This window comes from Balaenoptera musculus, chromosome 4 (genome assembly GCF_009873245.2).
Source record: "Balaenoptera musculus isolate JJ_BM4_2016_0621 chromosome 4, mBalMus1.pri.v3, whole genome shotgun sequence".
NCBI lineage: Eukaryota > Metazoa > Chordata > Mammalia > Artiodactyla > Balaenopteridae > Balaenoptera > Balaenoptera musculus.
In genome coordinates, this window is record NC_045788.1 from 85,006,472 (window position 1) to 85,023,680 (window position 17,209).

Here is a 17,209-nt window from a genome sequence, read left to right on the forward strand (position 1 = left end):
AAAGCAACAGAGCCTGTCCCCAAAGAGGGTGCACGAGTTCGCATTTCCAGACTGCTACCTGCAGAGACCTCCTGCTCGTCTGAATGATGGTTAACTCTCAATTCTCCCTTCTCTAACAGAATTCTCCCTTCTCCCTTCCCAGCCACCTGCTTTATTTTCTTATCACCTCCTAATCTCAAGGAGCCTCACGTCATCACTCTCTCTCCCTCGCCATACGTGTACGTATGTAAATATGTACAGTCATAAAAAATAAATAGATATGGTAAAGAAAACAATTTCGAACACCACCTTAAGTCTGGTCCCGGAAGTTGTCAAAGACGACCCAGAGCAGAGGCTCTGTGGCTTTGTGCAGAGGGCACAACTTCTGCCCCAACTTCTTGTCTACTTTACCTCTGCAGTGATTTCTTAGATTTAGCAGAATCCCCAGGATTCTGTATTGTTTTTCAGGAGAGAAACCACAGCCCCAAATCAAAAGGAGAAACCCTTCAGGAAAAAATTAGGGGAGTCAATTGAAACAGTTGAAGAGGCAGGTAAAAGGGTGGGTTGAGAAGAGGATCCCTCGGAAGTCCTTGCAGAATATGTCACAAGTCAGGAGGACTCTTTTCTTTCGGCTTCAAGTTATTTGTAAACTAGAAAAGAATATAATTGAGTTCAACCTGAGGGAACATTAACAAAGAAGCCACAAAGAAGGAAAAAGATCATGTTCAAATAATTAAGATTACAGATTAAAATCCTAGCATTTACCATTCAATGGGAAGGGTTTCTCTCTTTTTTTAACCTTATTGAATTACTACAATTTATTAAAACATCAAAAACATTGAGCGCAATACATTTGGTATAAAGTTATAAGCGCACAATCAGAAAACAATGCAGATGGACGATTGAATTAGATGACTTCCTATTAGTACTTCTATTAGAATTTAATTTTTTTTTTTTTTTTTTACTTTTTAAAAAATGTTTTTGAAAATATATGGGCATGAGGACAAACTCTTCTTCAAAGAAGAGTCTGGGGGTAAAGTTTAAAATAGAACTGATTGTTTTTGAGAAACATAGCATGATAATTTCATTCACAATTTGAATGATGTTAAATTGCTGTACTTAAAATGTCTATGCCTCTTTTTATAATTTAAAAAAATTTCATAAACTTGAAGTTTATGATGTCCTTTGAGATTAGCTGGCCTGGCCAGTGCAAGCACTTTCTAGAGGAGTAGGATCATGGAGTCCTACTCAAACACTAAGAGAGGTGAGGAACTGGCCCTTTCACAAGGTGACCTCTTCTTTGGGGGGCAAGTGTCTCATTATTAGAAAGATATTTCACATTTTAAATTGAAATCTGCCTCTCTTCCACTCACTGGTGTGAGTTCTGCCGTCTGGAGCCATAGGAATAAACTTAATCCTTCTTCCACATGACAGCCTTGTAGGGATTTGAAGGGAGCTGTGACCCTTCAAGGATTTATCCTAACTTTAAGTAATGAATTTAGAAGCAATTGGAACAGACCCTTTATCCCATAGAGCCCAAAATATTTATTTTAAAGCCATTATAGATGATATCTCTGCCAGACAATTTGAGTGTTATATTGCAAATCAGGCTATACTGTGACTGACCCCTAATTCTAGCCCAAATCCAATGAATGACATTAGGTAATTAACCTCCCCAGTATTACAAGGTTGCTGTAAGGATAAAAGGGGGGCGGGAAGAATGTATTTGAAATTGTATCAATATTAGAAAGCATAAAATGTTATACGGCCAAATATTATTATATGACTATATTGTTCAATAGCTAAAATGTAAAACATGGTCCATCAGCCAGGTTTTAAAAATATCTACAATGCCAAGCTTCCACTGTGAGACACTAAACATACACACAGACAATGCGCAGTCCATGTAGGGTGACAGACGCCCGACCCACAACCTCTGCAGCAGCCAGGCCAGGAAGCCAAACCACAAACTCTGTAGCAAACGGCCCAGAACAGTCAGGACTCGGTCAGTGACTGCCAGCTTCTCCAATTTTTGCCCCTGCTTCCAACTTAGGATCAGTCAGAGGAAGCCAAATATGTTCTACAAACCATAAAATGTGCCTGCTTCCAGCTTCTCCATGCCACCAAGATCCAATCAGAGCACTTCTGAAAACCTTCCCTTTTTTTCACTATAAAGCTTTCCTACTCCCCTGCCTTTAAGTCTCTGCCAAACACAAGTGGTGGCTTACTTTAGCAAGCTCTGAATAAATAACTTCTGGTTGTTTTCCTTGGGTGGTCCTTATTTCCATAGTGTTCCTGAAGGTTCCATTGAGATGTTGTCTGTACTGCCTGTCAACATGGGTGCCAGCCTTCAACCAGGTGCAGTACCCACCGAGTACACTTATAGGCATTGACATGGTAAGTCAGCACTGGGTCTGAACTCTGCCCTTTGCTTTGAGTTCTTTGGTTATCGAGTCTCAGTTTGATATCCCGGTTTTGTTATTTGTTTGGCATCTCTGGTGGAGTTAGGTTATTCCTTTTTATCCTTTTTTTTTTTTGCTCTCTTTTCTACTTCTGTTTTATGTTATGTCATCTAAAAGTGTTGTTTATCACAGAGTAGAACACAGGCATAGACCTTTTAAGCTTTTTGTTTAAGCTGGTCTCACAGACCAGTATTGTTCTCACTTGCTTGGCATTCTTTTGGACATACGTTGCTTAGCCTAGATAAGACTATCCTTGTGTTTCAATGTTTTTTTGGTCCCCAGAGTTTGGCTTTGATCCACAGAGAGCTTCCTCTCTGGTTCTACACCTGCCTGGAGGTGTAGCGTGTTGGGTCTACATTTGGAGGCAGTCACCATCACACTGGGGGCTCAAGACTCACGGTGCACAGCAGCACTTTCAATGGACTGTTTGTTGCCAGCTCTTATGGGGTCAGCTAAGTCTAATTCCTCTCTTCCTTCTGGAAAAACTCCTACTTCTTATATGTCGGCTCATGACAGTTCTAATTCTTGCACCTGTGTTTCAAATGGCATAACTTCCCCAAGGATGATCTGGGCCTTCAGTGGCCAGTGTGTGGAACACTGGTCTTGAACAAAATTGTTCATTTGAGAGGTGCCTTACAAAAGAAAGAGAATAAACTTCTCAGACTCAATGGGCAGCATTTTTTTTTTACTGGTTTGCAGACACCTTGAAATGAAACTCTGTTCAAAATTGCTTCACTAGAAGATTCTTTGGTCAAAGCTAATGAACAATTTGGCAAACTTAAACAACCATCTAGACTCATTTCCATAGCAAGTCCTCCGCCTCCTTGTCTTCCAGTTGCCTTCCTGTAGCCAGGTCCCCCCATCCCGTCCCCCTTATCTTCCTGCTCTCTTCCCTTCTGCCCATCCTCCTTCATATTTCTCTCGTCCAGACCTCCTACCTTTTGTCAACAACTCTTCTAAAACCCTCAAACGCCAGTTGCCTCTAAGAATTCATCCCTCCCATAAGCTAGATATGCAGACAAGCATAAAATTTAAACCTTGGACCCAGGGGGAATTAAGAGCTGTAATGAAAGATTTCTGTAAATCCAAGCAACACCAGCAAATATTCATGGAAGAATTTGGAATTCTTTGGATACATATGGCCCAGGGCTACCTGACCTATATCAACTTGTACACATTGTGATCAGAACCTCAGATGCTAAATCCTGGATGGCAAAAGCTGATTGGACTGACGCAGAAAGGGACCTACAGGATCCCTCTTTCCACAATAAACCCCAGGGTCAAAAAAAAGCCCATAAGATAGGTCAAACTCTCCTAAAAGCCACACCTGAAACATTTCCAATAAAAGTTGATTGGACCATAATGCAATCATGCAACAAACAAAAAGATGAAACTATAAGAGATTTTGGGATAAACTAGAAAATATCTTCTAACAACACTAATCTTTCTACATCAACCCCTGCCATCTTTGCTCAGCCTCTTCTTTGGAGTAAACATAGCACACAGGTAGGTATTTCAAATAACCCACAGATTCTTCTCTAACTACAATCCTTGGGTCTTTGACTGAAAAACATTCCTTCCTGCTCTGTGATACCATCCCTACAAAATTATTATGGAGAGATATACTTTGCAAATGGAACTGAAATATTAAATGCACACAAGAGGGACTATTTCTGGTTTCAGAGGACTCACCTATTCATAGTCAAGTTGCGTCTGCTCTATATAAACCTCCCTTTCTCCACTGTATTTGGTGTATACTCCAGATGAAGATCTTGACACTACCTGATGCTCTATGGGCTAAAGTTCCCATAGGAATTGACATAGGAAAAACAATTGGAATGAAATCTATTAAAGTTCTGATAGGTCCTACCAAACTCTTATCCAAACTTCCCCAAAGCCAGAAGCTAGAGCAAAGGAAAGCCTCAAATCTATGGTCCAGGGCTTCATATCCAAAGGCCTTTTCTTAACCTTCACTAACCCTTGTAACATTCCTGTGCTGCCAGTGAAGAAACCAAATGGACAAGGATACTGATTTGTTCAAGATCTCAGGGACATCAATACAATTATTATCCCTTCCTTTCCATTAGTACCTAACTGAAACACTATGCTGTCATCAGTTGTTCCCCACATCACCTGCTTCACTGCAGATTATTGCTCTGCCTTTCTCAGTGTGCATCTACACCAGGGCTGTCAATAACTTTTTGCCTTCAACTGACTGCACGACACTCTATGTGGACAGCTAGGCTCTAGCTAGCTGCCACTGCAAAACTTGTTGACGCTTCTGCTGAATTAGTTCTGGGATCCCTGCTTGAACTTATGGTTCCTCGTGGGGTAAAGACAGAACACACAACACTTTTTTTTTTTTTTGAATATTTGAATTTTATTTTATTTATTTTTTTATACAGCAGGTTCTTATTAGTTATCCATTTTATACATATTAGTGTATACACGTCAATCCCAATCTCCCAATTCATCACAGCACCACCACCACACCCCCGCTGCTTTCCCCCCTTGGTGTCCACACATTTGTTCTCTATATCTGTGTCTCAATTTCTGCCCTGCAAACCGGTTCATCTGTACTATTTTTCTAGGTTCCACATATATGCGTTAATATATGATATTTGTTTTTCTCTTTCTGACTTACTTCACTCTGTATGACAGTCTCTAGATCCATCCACGTCTCTACAAATGACCCAATTTCATTCCATTTTATGGCTGAGTAATATTCCATTGTATATATGTACCACGTCTTCTTTATCCATTCATCTATCAATGGGCATTTAGGTTGCTTCCATGTCCTGGCTATTGTAAATAGTGCTGCAATGAACATTGGGGTGCATGTGTCTTTTTGAATTATGGTTTTCTCTGGGTATATGCCCAGTAGTGGGATTGCTGGATCATATGGTAATTCCATTTTTAGTTTTCTAAGGAACCTCCAAACTGTTCTCCATAGTGGCTGTATCAATTTACATTCCCACCAACAGTGCAAGAGGGTTCCCTTTTCTCCACACCCTCTCCAGCATTTGTTGTTTGTAGATTTTCTGATGATGCCCATTCTAACTGGTGTGAGGTGATACCTCATTGTAGTTTTGATTTGCATTTCTCTAATAATTAGTGATGTTGAGCAGCTTTTCATGTGCTTCTTGGCCACCTGGATGTCTTCTTTGGAAAAATGTCTATTTAGGTCTTCTGCCCATTTTTTGATTGGATTGTTTGTTTTTTTACTATTGAGCTGAGTGAGCTGTTTATATATTTTGGAGATTAATCCTTTGTCCATTGATTCGTTGGCAAATATTTTCTCCCATTCTGAGGGTTGTCTTTTCATCTTGTTTGTAGTTTCCTTTGCTGTGCTTAAAACTTTTGCTTAAAACTTTTAAGTTTCATTAGGTCCCATTTGTTTATTTTTGTTTTAATTTCCATTACTCTAGGAGGTGGATCAAAAAAGATCTTGCTGTGATTTATGTCAAAGTATGTTCTTCCTATGTTTTCCTCTAAGAGTTTTATAGTGTCCGGTCTTACATCTAGGTCTCTAATCCATTTTGAGTTTATTTTTGTGTATGGTGTTAGGGAGTGTTCTAATTTCATTCTTTTACATGTAGCTGTCCAGTTTTCCCAGCACCACTTGTTGAAGAGACTGTCTTTTCTCCATTGTATATCCTTGCCTCCTTTATCGTATATTAGTTGACCATATGTGCGTGGGTTTATCTCTGGGCTTTCTATCCTGTTCCATTGATCTATATTTCTGTTTTTGTGCCAGTACCATATTGTCTTGATTACTGTAGTTTTGTAGTATAGTCTGAAGTCAGGGAGCCTGATTCCTCCAGCTCCATTTTTTTCCCTCAAGACGGCTTTGGCTATTCGGGATCTTTTGTGTCTCCATACCAATTTTAAGATATTTTGTTCTAGTTCTGTAAAAAAATGCCATTGGTAGTTTGATAGGGATTGCATTGTATCCATAGATTGCTTTGGGTAATATAGTCATTTTCACAATATTGATTCTTCCAATCCAAGAACATGGTATATCTCTCCATCTGTTTGTATCATCTTTAATTTCTTTCATCAGTGTCTTATAGTTTTCTGCATACAGGTCTTTTGTCTCCCTAGGTAGGTTTATTCCTAGGTATTTTATTCTTTTTGTTGCAATGGTAAATGGGAGTGTTTCCTTAATTTCTCTTTCAGATTTTTCATCATTAGTGTATAGGAATGCAAGAGATTTCTGTGCATTAATTTTGTATCCTGCAACTTTACCAAATTCATTGATTAGCTCTAGCAGTGTTCTGGTAGCATCGGTAGGATGCCATCTGCAAACAGTGACAGTTTTACTTCTTCTTTTTCAATTTGTCTTCCTTTTATTTCTTTTTCTTCTCTGATTGCCGTGGATAGGACTTCCAACACTATGTTGAATAATAGTCATGAGAGTGGACATCCTTGTCTTGTTCCTGATCTTAGAGGAAATGTTTTCAATTTTTCACCTTTGAGAATGATGTCTGCTGTGGGTTTGTCATATATGGCCTTTATTATGTTGAGGTAGGTTCCCTCTATGCCCACTTTCTGGAGAGTTTTTATCATAAATGGGTGTTGAATTTTGTCAAAAGCTTTTTCTGCATCTATTGAGATGATCATATGGTTTTTATTCTTCAGTTTGTTAATATGGTGTATCACCTTGATTGATTTGCGTATATTGAAGAATCCTTGCATCCCTGGGATAAATCCCACTTGATCGTAGTGTATGATCCTTTTAATGTGTTGTTGGATTCTGTTTACTAGTATTTTTTTGAGGATTTTTGCATCTTTATTCATCAGTGATATTGGTGTGTAATTTTCTTTTTTTGTAGTGTCTTTGTCTGGTTTTGGTATCAGGGTGATGGTGGCCTCATAGAATGAGTTTGGGAGCATTTCTTCCTCTGCAATTTTTTGGAAGAGTTTGAGAAGGATGGGTGTTAGCTCTTCTCTAAATGTTTGAGAGAATTCACCTGTGAAGCCATCTGGTCCTGGACTTTTGTTTGTTGGAAGATTTTTAATCACAGTTTCACTTTCATTACTTGTGATTGGTCTGTTCATATTTTCTATTTCTTCCTGGTTCAGTCTTGGAAGGTTATACCTTTCTAAGAATATGTCCATTTCTTCCAGGTTGTCCATTTTATTGGCATAGAGTTGCTTGTAGTAGTCTCTTAGGATGCTTTGTATTTCTGCAGTGTCTGTTGTAACTACTCCTTTTTCATTTCTAATTTTATTGATGTGAGTCCTCTCCCTCTTTTCCTTGATGAGTCTGGCTAATGGTTTATCAATTTTGTTTATTTTCTCAAAGAACCAGCTTTTAGTTTTATTGATCTTTGCAATTGTTTTCTTTGTTTCTATTTCATTTATTTCTGCCCTGATCTTTATGATTTCTTTCCTTCTACTAACTTTGGGTTTTGTTTGTTCTTATTTCTCTAGTTCCTTTAGGTGTACAGTTAGATGTTTAATTTGAGACGTTTGTTGTTTCTTGAGGTAGGATTGTATTGCTATAAACTTCCCTCTTAGAACTGCTTTTGCTGCATCCCATAGGTTTTGGATCATCGTGTTTTCATTGTCATTTGTTTCTAGGTATTTTTTGATTTCCTCTTTGATTTCTTCAGTGATCTCTTGGTTATTTAGTAATGTATTGTTTAGCTTCCATGTGTTTGTGTTTTTTACGTTTTTCCCCTGTAATTGATTTCTAATCTCATAGTGTTGTGGCCAGAAAAGATGGTTGATATGATTTCAATTTTCTTAAATTTACTGAGGCTTGATTTGTGACCCAAGATGTGATCTATCCTGGAGAATGTTCCGTGCGCACTTGAGAAGAACGTGTAGTCTGCTGTTTTGGATGGAATGTCCTATAAATATCAGTTAAATCTATCTGGTCTGTTGCGTCATTTAAAGCTTGTGTTTCCTTATTAATTTTCTGTTTGGATGATCTGTCCATTGGTGTAAGTGAGGTGTTAAAGTCCCCCAGTATTATTGTGTTACTGTCGATTTCCTCTTTTATAGCTGTTAGCAGTTGCCTTATGGATTGAGGTGCTCCTATGTGGGGTGCATATATATTTATAATTGTTATATCTTCTTCTTGGATTGATCCCTTGATCATTATGTAGTGTCCTTCCTTGTCTCTTGTAACATTCTTTATTTTAAAGTCTATTTTATCTGATATGAATATTGCTACTCCAGCTTTTGATATTCATTTGCATGGAATATCTTTTTCCATCCCCTCACTTTCAGTCTGCATGTGTTCCTAGGTCTGAAGTGGGTCTCTTGTAGACAGCATATATAAGGGTCTTGTTTTTGTATCCATTCAGCAAGTCTGTGTCTTTTGGTTGGAGCATTTAATCCATTCACGTTTAAGGTAATTATCGATATGTATGTTCTTATAACCATTTTCTTAATCGTTTTGGGTTTGTTTTTGTAGGTCCTTTTCTTCTCTTGTGTTTCCCACTTAGAGAAGTTCCTTTAGCATTTGTTGTAGAACTGGTTTGGTGGTGCTGAATTCTCTTAGCTTTTGCTTGTCTGTAAAGCTTTTGATTTCTCCATCAAATCTCAGTGAGATCCTTGCAGGGTAGAGTAATCTTGGTTGTAGGTTCTTCCCTTTTATCACTTTAAGTATATCATGCCACTCCTTTCTGGCTTGTAGAGCTTCTGCTAAGAAATCAGCTGTTAACCTTATGGGAATTCCCTTGTATGTTATTTGTCATTTTTCCCTTGCTGCTTTCAATAATTTTTCTTAGTCTTTAATTTTTGCCAATTTGATTACTATGTGCCTCGGCATGTTTCTCCTTGGGTTTATCCTGTATGGGACTCACTGCACTTCCTGGACTTGGGTGGCTATTTCCTTTCCCATGTTAGGGAAGTTTTCGACTATAATCTCTTCAAATATTTTCTCGCATCCTTTCTCTCTCTCTTCCCATTCTGGGACCCCTATAATGCAAATGCTGTTGTGTTTATTGCTGTCCCAGAGGTCTCCTAGGCTGTCTTCATTTCTTTTCATTCTTTTTCTTTATTTTGTTGTGCAGCAGTGAATTCTACCATTCTGTCTTCCAGGTCACTTATCCGTTTTTCTGCCTCAGTTATTCTGCTATTGATTCCTTCTAGTGTAGTTTTCATTTCAGTTATTGTATTGTTCATCTCTGTTTGTTTGTTCTTTAATTCTTCTAGGTCTTTGTTAAATATTTCTTGCAACCTCTTGATCTTTGCCTCCATTCTTTTTCCGAGGTCCTGGATCATCTTCACTATCTTTATTCTGAATTCTTTTTCTGGAAGGTTGCCTATCTCCACTTCATTTAGTTGTTTTACTGGGGTTTTACCATGTTCCTTCATCTGGTACATAGCCCTCTGCCTTTTCATCTTGTCTGTCTTTCTGTGAATGTGGTTTTTGTTCCACAGGCTGCAGGATTGTAGTTCTTCTTGCTTCTGCTGTCTGCCGTCTGGTAGATGAGGCTATCTAAGAGGCTTGTGCAAGTTTCCTGATGGGAGGGACTGGTGGTGGGTAGAGCTGGGTGTTGCTCTGTTGCGCAGAGCTCAGTAAAACTTTAATCCACTTGTCTGCTGATGGGTGGGGCTGGATTCCCTCCCTGTTGGTTGTTTGGCCTGAGGCGACCCAACACTGGAGCCTACCTGGGCTCTTTGGTGGGGCTAATGACAGACTCTGGGAGGGCTCATGCCAAGGAGTACTTCCCAGAACTTCTGCTGCCAGTGTCCTTGTCCTCACGGTGAGACGCAGCCACCCCCTGCCTCTGCAGGAGACCCTCCAACACTAGCAGGTAGGTCTGGTTCAGTCTCCTATGGGGTCACTGCTCCTTCCCCTGGGTCCCAATGCACACACTACTTTGAGTGTGCCCTCCAAGAGTGGAGTCTCTGTTTCCCCCACTACTGTTGAAGTCCTGCAATCAAATCCCGCTAGCCTTCAAAGTCTGATTCTGTAGGAATTCCTCCTTCCATTGCCGGACCCCCAGGTTGGGAAGCCTGACGTGGGGCTCAGAACCTTCACTCCAGTGAGTGGACTTCTGTGGTATAAGTGTTCTCCAGTTTGTGAGTCACCCACCCAGCAGTTATGGGATTTTATTTTATTTATTTTTATTTTTTATTTTTTATTTTATTTATTTATTTATTTAGTTATGGCTGTGTTGGGTTTTCGTTTCTGTGTGAGGGCTTTCTCCAGTTGCGGCAAGTGGGGGCCATTCTTCATCGTGGTGCGCAGGCCTCTCACTATCGCGGCCTCTCTTGTTGCGGAGCACAGGCTCCAGATGCGCAGGCTCAGTAATTGTGGCTCATGGGCCCAGTTGCTCCGTGGCATGTGGGATCCTCCCAGACCAGGGCTCGAACCCGTGTCCCCTGCATTGGCAGGCAGATTCTCAACCACTGCGCCACCAGGGAAGCCCTAATGTTATTTTGATTGTGCCCCTCCTACCGTCTCATTGTGGCTTCTTCTTTGTCTTTGGATGTGGGGTATCTTTTTTGGTGAGCTCCAGTGTCTTCGTGTCGATGATTGTTCAGCAGTTAGTTGTGATTCCGGTGCTCTCGCAAGAGGGAGTGAGAGCACGTCCTTCTACTCCGCCATCTTGAACCAATCTCCACACAACACTTTTATGTCAGTCAGTTAACCTCTTATGAATTTCTGTTGCCCTCTCCCTCTCACATTACTATTAACTTCACAACACTCTGAATTTTGCCACTCTCCTGCCCTTACCAGAAAGGGAACCTCACAATCGTCTTGCTTCAGCAAGGGACTTTCTGTACCTCGCTCAGCTTTATTAGAGGGGATTCTCCCTTTGAGAATTCTCCCTTTGAGAATAGTATTTGTTGATGGGTCATACTTCAAAATCGAAACTGGAAATTATCATGCCACCGCTAATGTTATCACTAATCTCAACTCTCCATTACAGGAGAGTCCTCTACCTGAGGGAAAGTTAGTCCAGACGACAGAATTTATAACTCTTATTAGAGCTTGTCAACTAGCCGAAGACCAGAGAATAAACGCATATACAGATAGCACGTATGCTTCTGGAGTAGTACATGCTGCTTTAGAAACAAAAAGATTCTCTCACTTCTGCTGGAATCCCCATCAAAAGTGGACAACAAGTTAGGAAATTTTTAGGTGCACTTCAACTTCCCAGTGAAATGGCTATTGTAAAGATTGAGGCCCATGGTAACAGAGACAAAAAGATTAAATGGAAGTTAAAGGAGATGCTCTAGTAGATCATTTTGCCAAACAAGTAGGCTTAACCAAGATTATGATACTAACTAACCCCCTAAAAGACAAATCTCTGGATTGAGACAAAGAAGCCATTATCAAATATCCACATCAAAAATCCAGCCCATGATTTAGAAAAGGAAGAATGGAAGAAATGTGGTGTATACTTCACTTAGATAATCCTTGAGACTCTCAAGATGACAATTTGGTGGCACCAGATGATTTCAAGTGGATATTAGCTGAATTTCTCTATGAAACTACGCATCATGGTGAAGACATATTTCTTACTATCTTAAATCAATGTTGGTGGGAAAACTTTAAAAGACAGCTGAGATTATTTTGGGGACATGTGTTACTTGTGAACAACATAATCCTGGAAAAACTGTAAAGATGAGGCATGGCCAGGAACCCAAACCTCCAGGACCCTTTGAACACCTTCAGATAGATTTTATCCAGCTCCCACTCTCCATGGGATTTATTTATTTTTAGGATGGGTTACAGCATTTTCTTGCTGAAAATCTTCTTTGCTGAACATTCTTTGCAGTCTCTAAAAAGCTGCTTGATTTTGTGTTTCGAATCTGGGGTATACCAACGTTTATATCGAGTGACCAAGGCATACAATTTACATGAACTACTATAAAAGAACTTTGTATGGCATCACTCTTTCTCAAAAACTATACTGTCCTTACCACCCATAAACTTCTGGAAAGATGAAAAGAACCAATGGAATCCTTAGATTAAAATTAGCAAAACTTTCAGAAATTCTTGAGCTCTCTTGGTTAGAGGTACTCCCACTAGCCCTTTTGGCCATATGTCTCAGTGACACATTGGTTATATCCCTATGAACTGTTAACAGGAAGGCACATACTTTTAGAAATTTCACCCCTGATATTAGACTCTTTTCTACTGCAAGCAGATGTGGCAAAATATTGCAAGTCCTATAATGGACACGTTAAGGCCAGCTTCACATGACGCTTCTTAAATTGGCTGTTCGTGATCATCAACTAGGAAATTTCATCTATTGGTAGAGACACTGGGGAAAACCTCTCTTGAACCTCACTGGAAGGGACCTTATTAGGTACTGTTAATAACTGTTGAAATACCTTTCTAGGCCCAAGATGGAGCCACTCCTGCCTGGGATGCCACATTAGTAAACTGAAACTTAGATAACTTTCGCATCCCTTTAAATGCTCCACTTGACCAGAAATGCAATATATTTACTCGGTCAATCCCCAGATGCAAGCCAGCTCTTGGCCTTCTCACCCAAACATGGTTGACTGTGGGGCCCCAGCCAATCAGATATTTTCTGTTTTTCTCTTTCCTGTTCTTTCTTTATCCTGTAAAAGCTTCCTTCCTTCTACCCCATTTTGCAGTTCTCCAAAAGGAGATTGTCTACTTCATGATGTGTTAAGTAAAGTTTGTTTGTATCACCTAAGTTGTCTTCTTTAATCATTTTTTAACACAACAAATATATTAGTGAAACTTCAGTAAGTCAATTTTTGACTTAACTTTTCACAGCTAAATAAGCAACTCAGAGTTCCATATAACTGGAAGTGTACTCCAATAGGGGACTTCAAGCTGAGGATTATCACAGATCCTTTAGAAGCAGATGATCTTTGGAAATAGACAATGGACCAAAGACCTTTGGAATAAGCACATGGCCTTGGAAAATGGACAGATTCCAACTAAGACATTGTACCAGGACCCCTGTCTAATTGTTGTTTTGTTTTTGACCGACTTACTGATATTCTCCTTCTCTATTACTATATAGATCACTGATGTTTTCTACCCAGAATGCTCCCTTCTCTCCTTTCCCCCCTTCTTTATTATAATTGTTGGATCAGAACATAGTCACTCTTCTTAGATTGTCCCAGATAGGACCCTCTGCCCTCAGCCTTACTGACTGTTGGATATGCCATTCATCATTGGATTCTCACAATGAAAACGTATAGGCTAGCATCAAATGAGATCATAGAGAACTATAGCCAATGGCTATTCCACTTGCACCTACATGGACAAACTACATTAAACACATTAACCTGTGACTCTGCTATTTTCCCTTCTCCCAGAGAAAGAATCAATTAGTACAATCTATTGATCAGACCCCAGGTAATTCTAAATTTGAATTCAACAAACTTTGTAGGGTGATGGGCCAAATACTTGCCACTTGGAAGAGACTAATAGAGATCTAAATATGTAAGTTTTTGGTTCTGACTTCATTTTACCATAAAATCTTTTTTCTCGGATCTCCATGTGCCCCTATAGGCTACTACTTCCTTTGCAGGCAAAACACATGGTCTTGTTTGCCTCAGACTAAGATTTTATCCACTTTAGTAATGGCATCCCAAGACTTCTTTATACACCTAGACGTTAATTCTATAAACTACCAAGGATGGAAATTCTGACTCAGATGCAAGCTACAAAAGGAGACCACCCTTGATTGTTCAGGTACTCTACCTGGAGGAATTGCTGACTCATTGTTTATCCTAATAATCAGAGCAGTCTTCTCAATGGTGAGAATTATACAAATAGAAAAGGCTATAAGATGAAGTTATCATTAACTTTGGCAGAAGTTATTAATGATACTACCTAAGCTCTAGAAGGAATAGAAATCAGTCTCAACTCATTGGCATAAGCAGTGGTGGACAGTTGCATTGCTCTTGATCTCTTGTTTGCTAGTCATGGTGGTGTCTGTGACTGAATATTCAAACAGACAATGGCCAGGTGATATATAACAATAGAACCTGACCCACAATCTCTGCAGCAGTCAGTCCAGGAAGCCAAACCATAACCTGTGCAACAATCAACCCAGAATTGTCCTGATTTGGTCATGTCTGCCAGTTTCCCTATTTTTTGTTCCTCATAACCAACCAGAGATCTATATGACTTATATCCCAGTTTAGGTATTTTTACATTTTGAAAATCAGAATATATAAAATGTATGATTCTTCTCATAGTAGTACTGAAGACGAATCTTCTCCATATTAAAAAAAAAAATCAGTGTCATAAAAAATAGAAGCAGTTGTGGAAACAAAGACTATTGACATGAGAATAAACAGAAACTATTTATTTGGCGTTTGATATAGGAAGGATCATCCACCATCACTTGCATTTGGCGGAGACTCAAAGACAAGAGGGAAGTGGGAAAGACTTATAGTGAAATAAAGGGAAGACTTCAGAAATACTGATGAGAATTTGGGATGGGGGAACTGGAGGTGGACTAAGCAGAAGTAGAGCATCTTATGGCTTGGGGAGCATATCTGGCTCACATTTGGACCACCCAGAGAAAGCTAAATAAATAGCTTTCTTGAGGTACAACTGACACACAACAAACTTCACATATTTAAAGCATATATATCACCTGTGTTATAGACACACATACTCATGAAACCATTTTCTACATATTCAACATCCTCTAAAGTTTTCTTCTTCCTTTAAATCTCTCTCCTACTTCCTCTCTGCTTCCTTTCTATTCAAGCATCCAGTGGTCTGTCTTCTGTTACTACATTAACTTTCATTTTCTAGAGACTCATAAATGGACTCACACCGTATATACCCTTTTTAAAATTTGTTTGGCTTCTTTCACTCAGCATAATTATTTTATTAAATGAGTTATGTTAAAATTTTGCTAAGAATTTTTGCATCTATAATCATGAGGGATATTCATCTGTAGTTTTCTTGTAAACTTCTCTCTGATTTAGATATCAGGATAATGCTGGCCTCATAGAGTGAGTTGGAAGTTATTCCCTCCTCTTCAACTCTTCAATTTTTTTGAAAGAGTTTCTGTAGAATTGGTAATATTTCTTCCCCAAATGTTTGGTAGAATTCACCGGTAAAGCCATCTGGACCTGTATTTTTCTTTGTGAGAAGGTTTTTTTTTTTTTTTTTTAAATTGCAACTTTAACTTCTTTAATAGATATAGGGCTATTTAGGTTATCCATTTTTTCTTGAGAAAGTCTGGTAATTTATGTTTTTCAAGGAATTTGTCCATTTTTTCCTATGATGTTGAATTTATTACTACAGGGTTGTTCAAAATATTACATTATTCTTTTAGTATCGGTAGAATCTGTCACCTCTCTCATTTCCAATATTGGTAATATATATGTAACTTTCCCCTGATCAATTTGTTTATAGGTTCATCAATTTAATTAATCATCTCAAAGATTCAGCTGTTAGTTTCATTGGTTTTCTCTATTGTTTTTTGCTTTACTATTTTATTGATTCAGCTTTAATCTTTATTATTTCTTTCCTCCTTGGATTTAACCATTGTGGTCAGAGAACATAGCTAGTATAACTTGAATCCTTTTGGATTTATTGAAACTTGCTTTATGGTACAGATTATTGTCCATCTTGCTAAAAATTCTGTATACATATGATAAGCATTTGTATTCTGCTGGTTGTTGGAGTAATATTCTATATATGTAATCAGGTCAAGATGGCTGACAATGCTTTTCAAGCCTATTATAACCTTGCTGATTTTTTACCTACTTGTATTATAGGTTATTCAGGGAGGGGGATTGAAATTTCTGACTATAATTGTGGGCTTTATTTCACATTGCAGTTCTATCAGTTTTTGCTTCATTTATTTTGAAGCTCTCTTATTAGGTGCATAAATGTTTAGAATTGTTGTATACTTTTGATTTAATGGCCCCTTTACCATCATGAAATGATCTTATTTACCCCCGATAATATTCTTTGCTCTGAAATCTACTTCATCAAACGTTGGTAAAGCCACTCCAGCTTTCTTTTGATTAGTGTTAGCATGATATATCTTTTCCCATTCTTGTACATTAAACTTACTTGTGTTTTTATATTATGGATAAATGTGTGTCTCTTTTTATAGGCAGCAATTAAAAAAATCTAACTGACAATCTCTGCCTTTTAATCGAGGTGATTAGACTATTTGCATTTAATGTAGTAATTGATTTGTATCTATCATCTTGCTGTTTTTTTCTATTTCTCTCATCTGTTCTTTGTTTCCTTTTTTTGCACTTTTCTGCCTACTTTTAATCAACTGTTTTTTGTTATCTCTTTTATAATATCTCTTTTTATAGATATCATCTCGTTTAGCTGTAATTCTTACTACTTTAGTGATAGCTTTAGGGTTTATAGAATACATCTTTAACTTGTCACAGTCTAACTTCAAGTGATTTTATAACACATCAGAATAGTATAAGAGCCTACAACAATATATTTCCTCTGGACTTTATGTTATTGTTGCCATGCATTTTGCCTTTACATATATTATAAACATCACAATACATTTGCATTATACTTGTTTAAGTAGTCAACTATCTTTTAAAGAGATTTAAATAATAAGAAAAATAATCTTACGTACTTACTCCTGTAGCTATTTCCAGTGCTTGTCATTGTGTAGATCCAGATTTCCACCTGGTATTATTTTCCTTCTGCTCGAAGTACCTACTTTAACATTCCTCATAGTGGGGGTCTGCTGGTGATAAATTTTATCAGTTGTGTGTGGAAGCATATTTATTTCATCCTCATCTTTAAAATATATTTTTGACAGATATAGAATTCTAGGTTGACAGGTATTTTTCTTTTA

The 17,209-nt window shown here is 38.4% G+C and overlaps 1 protein-coding gene across 3 annotated transcripts in view; it reads left to right on the forward strand.

Moving 5' to 3' along the window:
- The first annotated feature begins 2,356 nt into the window (after window positions 1–2,356).
- The window catches only part of SPICE1 (spindle and centriole associated protein 1), an 86,150-nt gene continuing 71,297 nt past the window's right edge, over window positions 2,357–17,209 (forward strand). For all 3 annotated transcript variants that reach the window (XM_036851603.1, XM_036851609.1, XM_036851608.1), the window contains exon 1: window positions 2,357–2,376. In XM_036851603.1, the coding sequence (XP_036707498.1) occupies window positions 2,374–2,376 (3 nt within the window). In that variant the 5' untranslated portion in view covers window positions 2,357–2,373. The remainder of the gene's footprint in view (window positions 2,377–17,209) is intronic.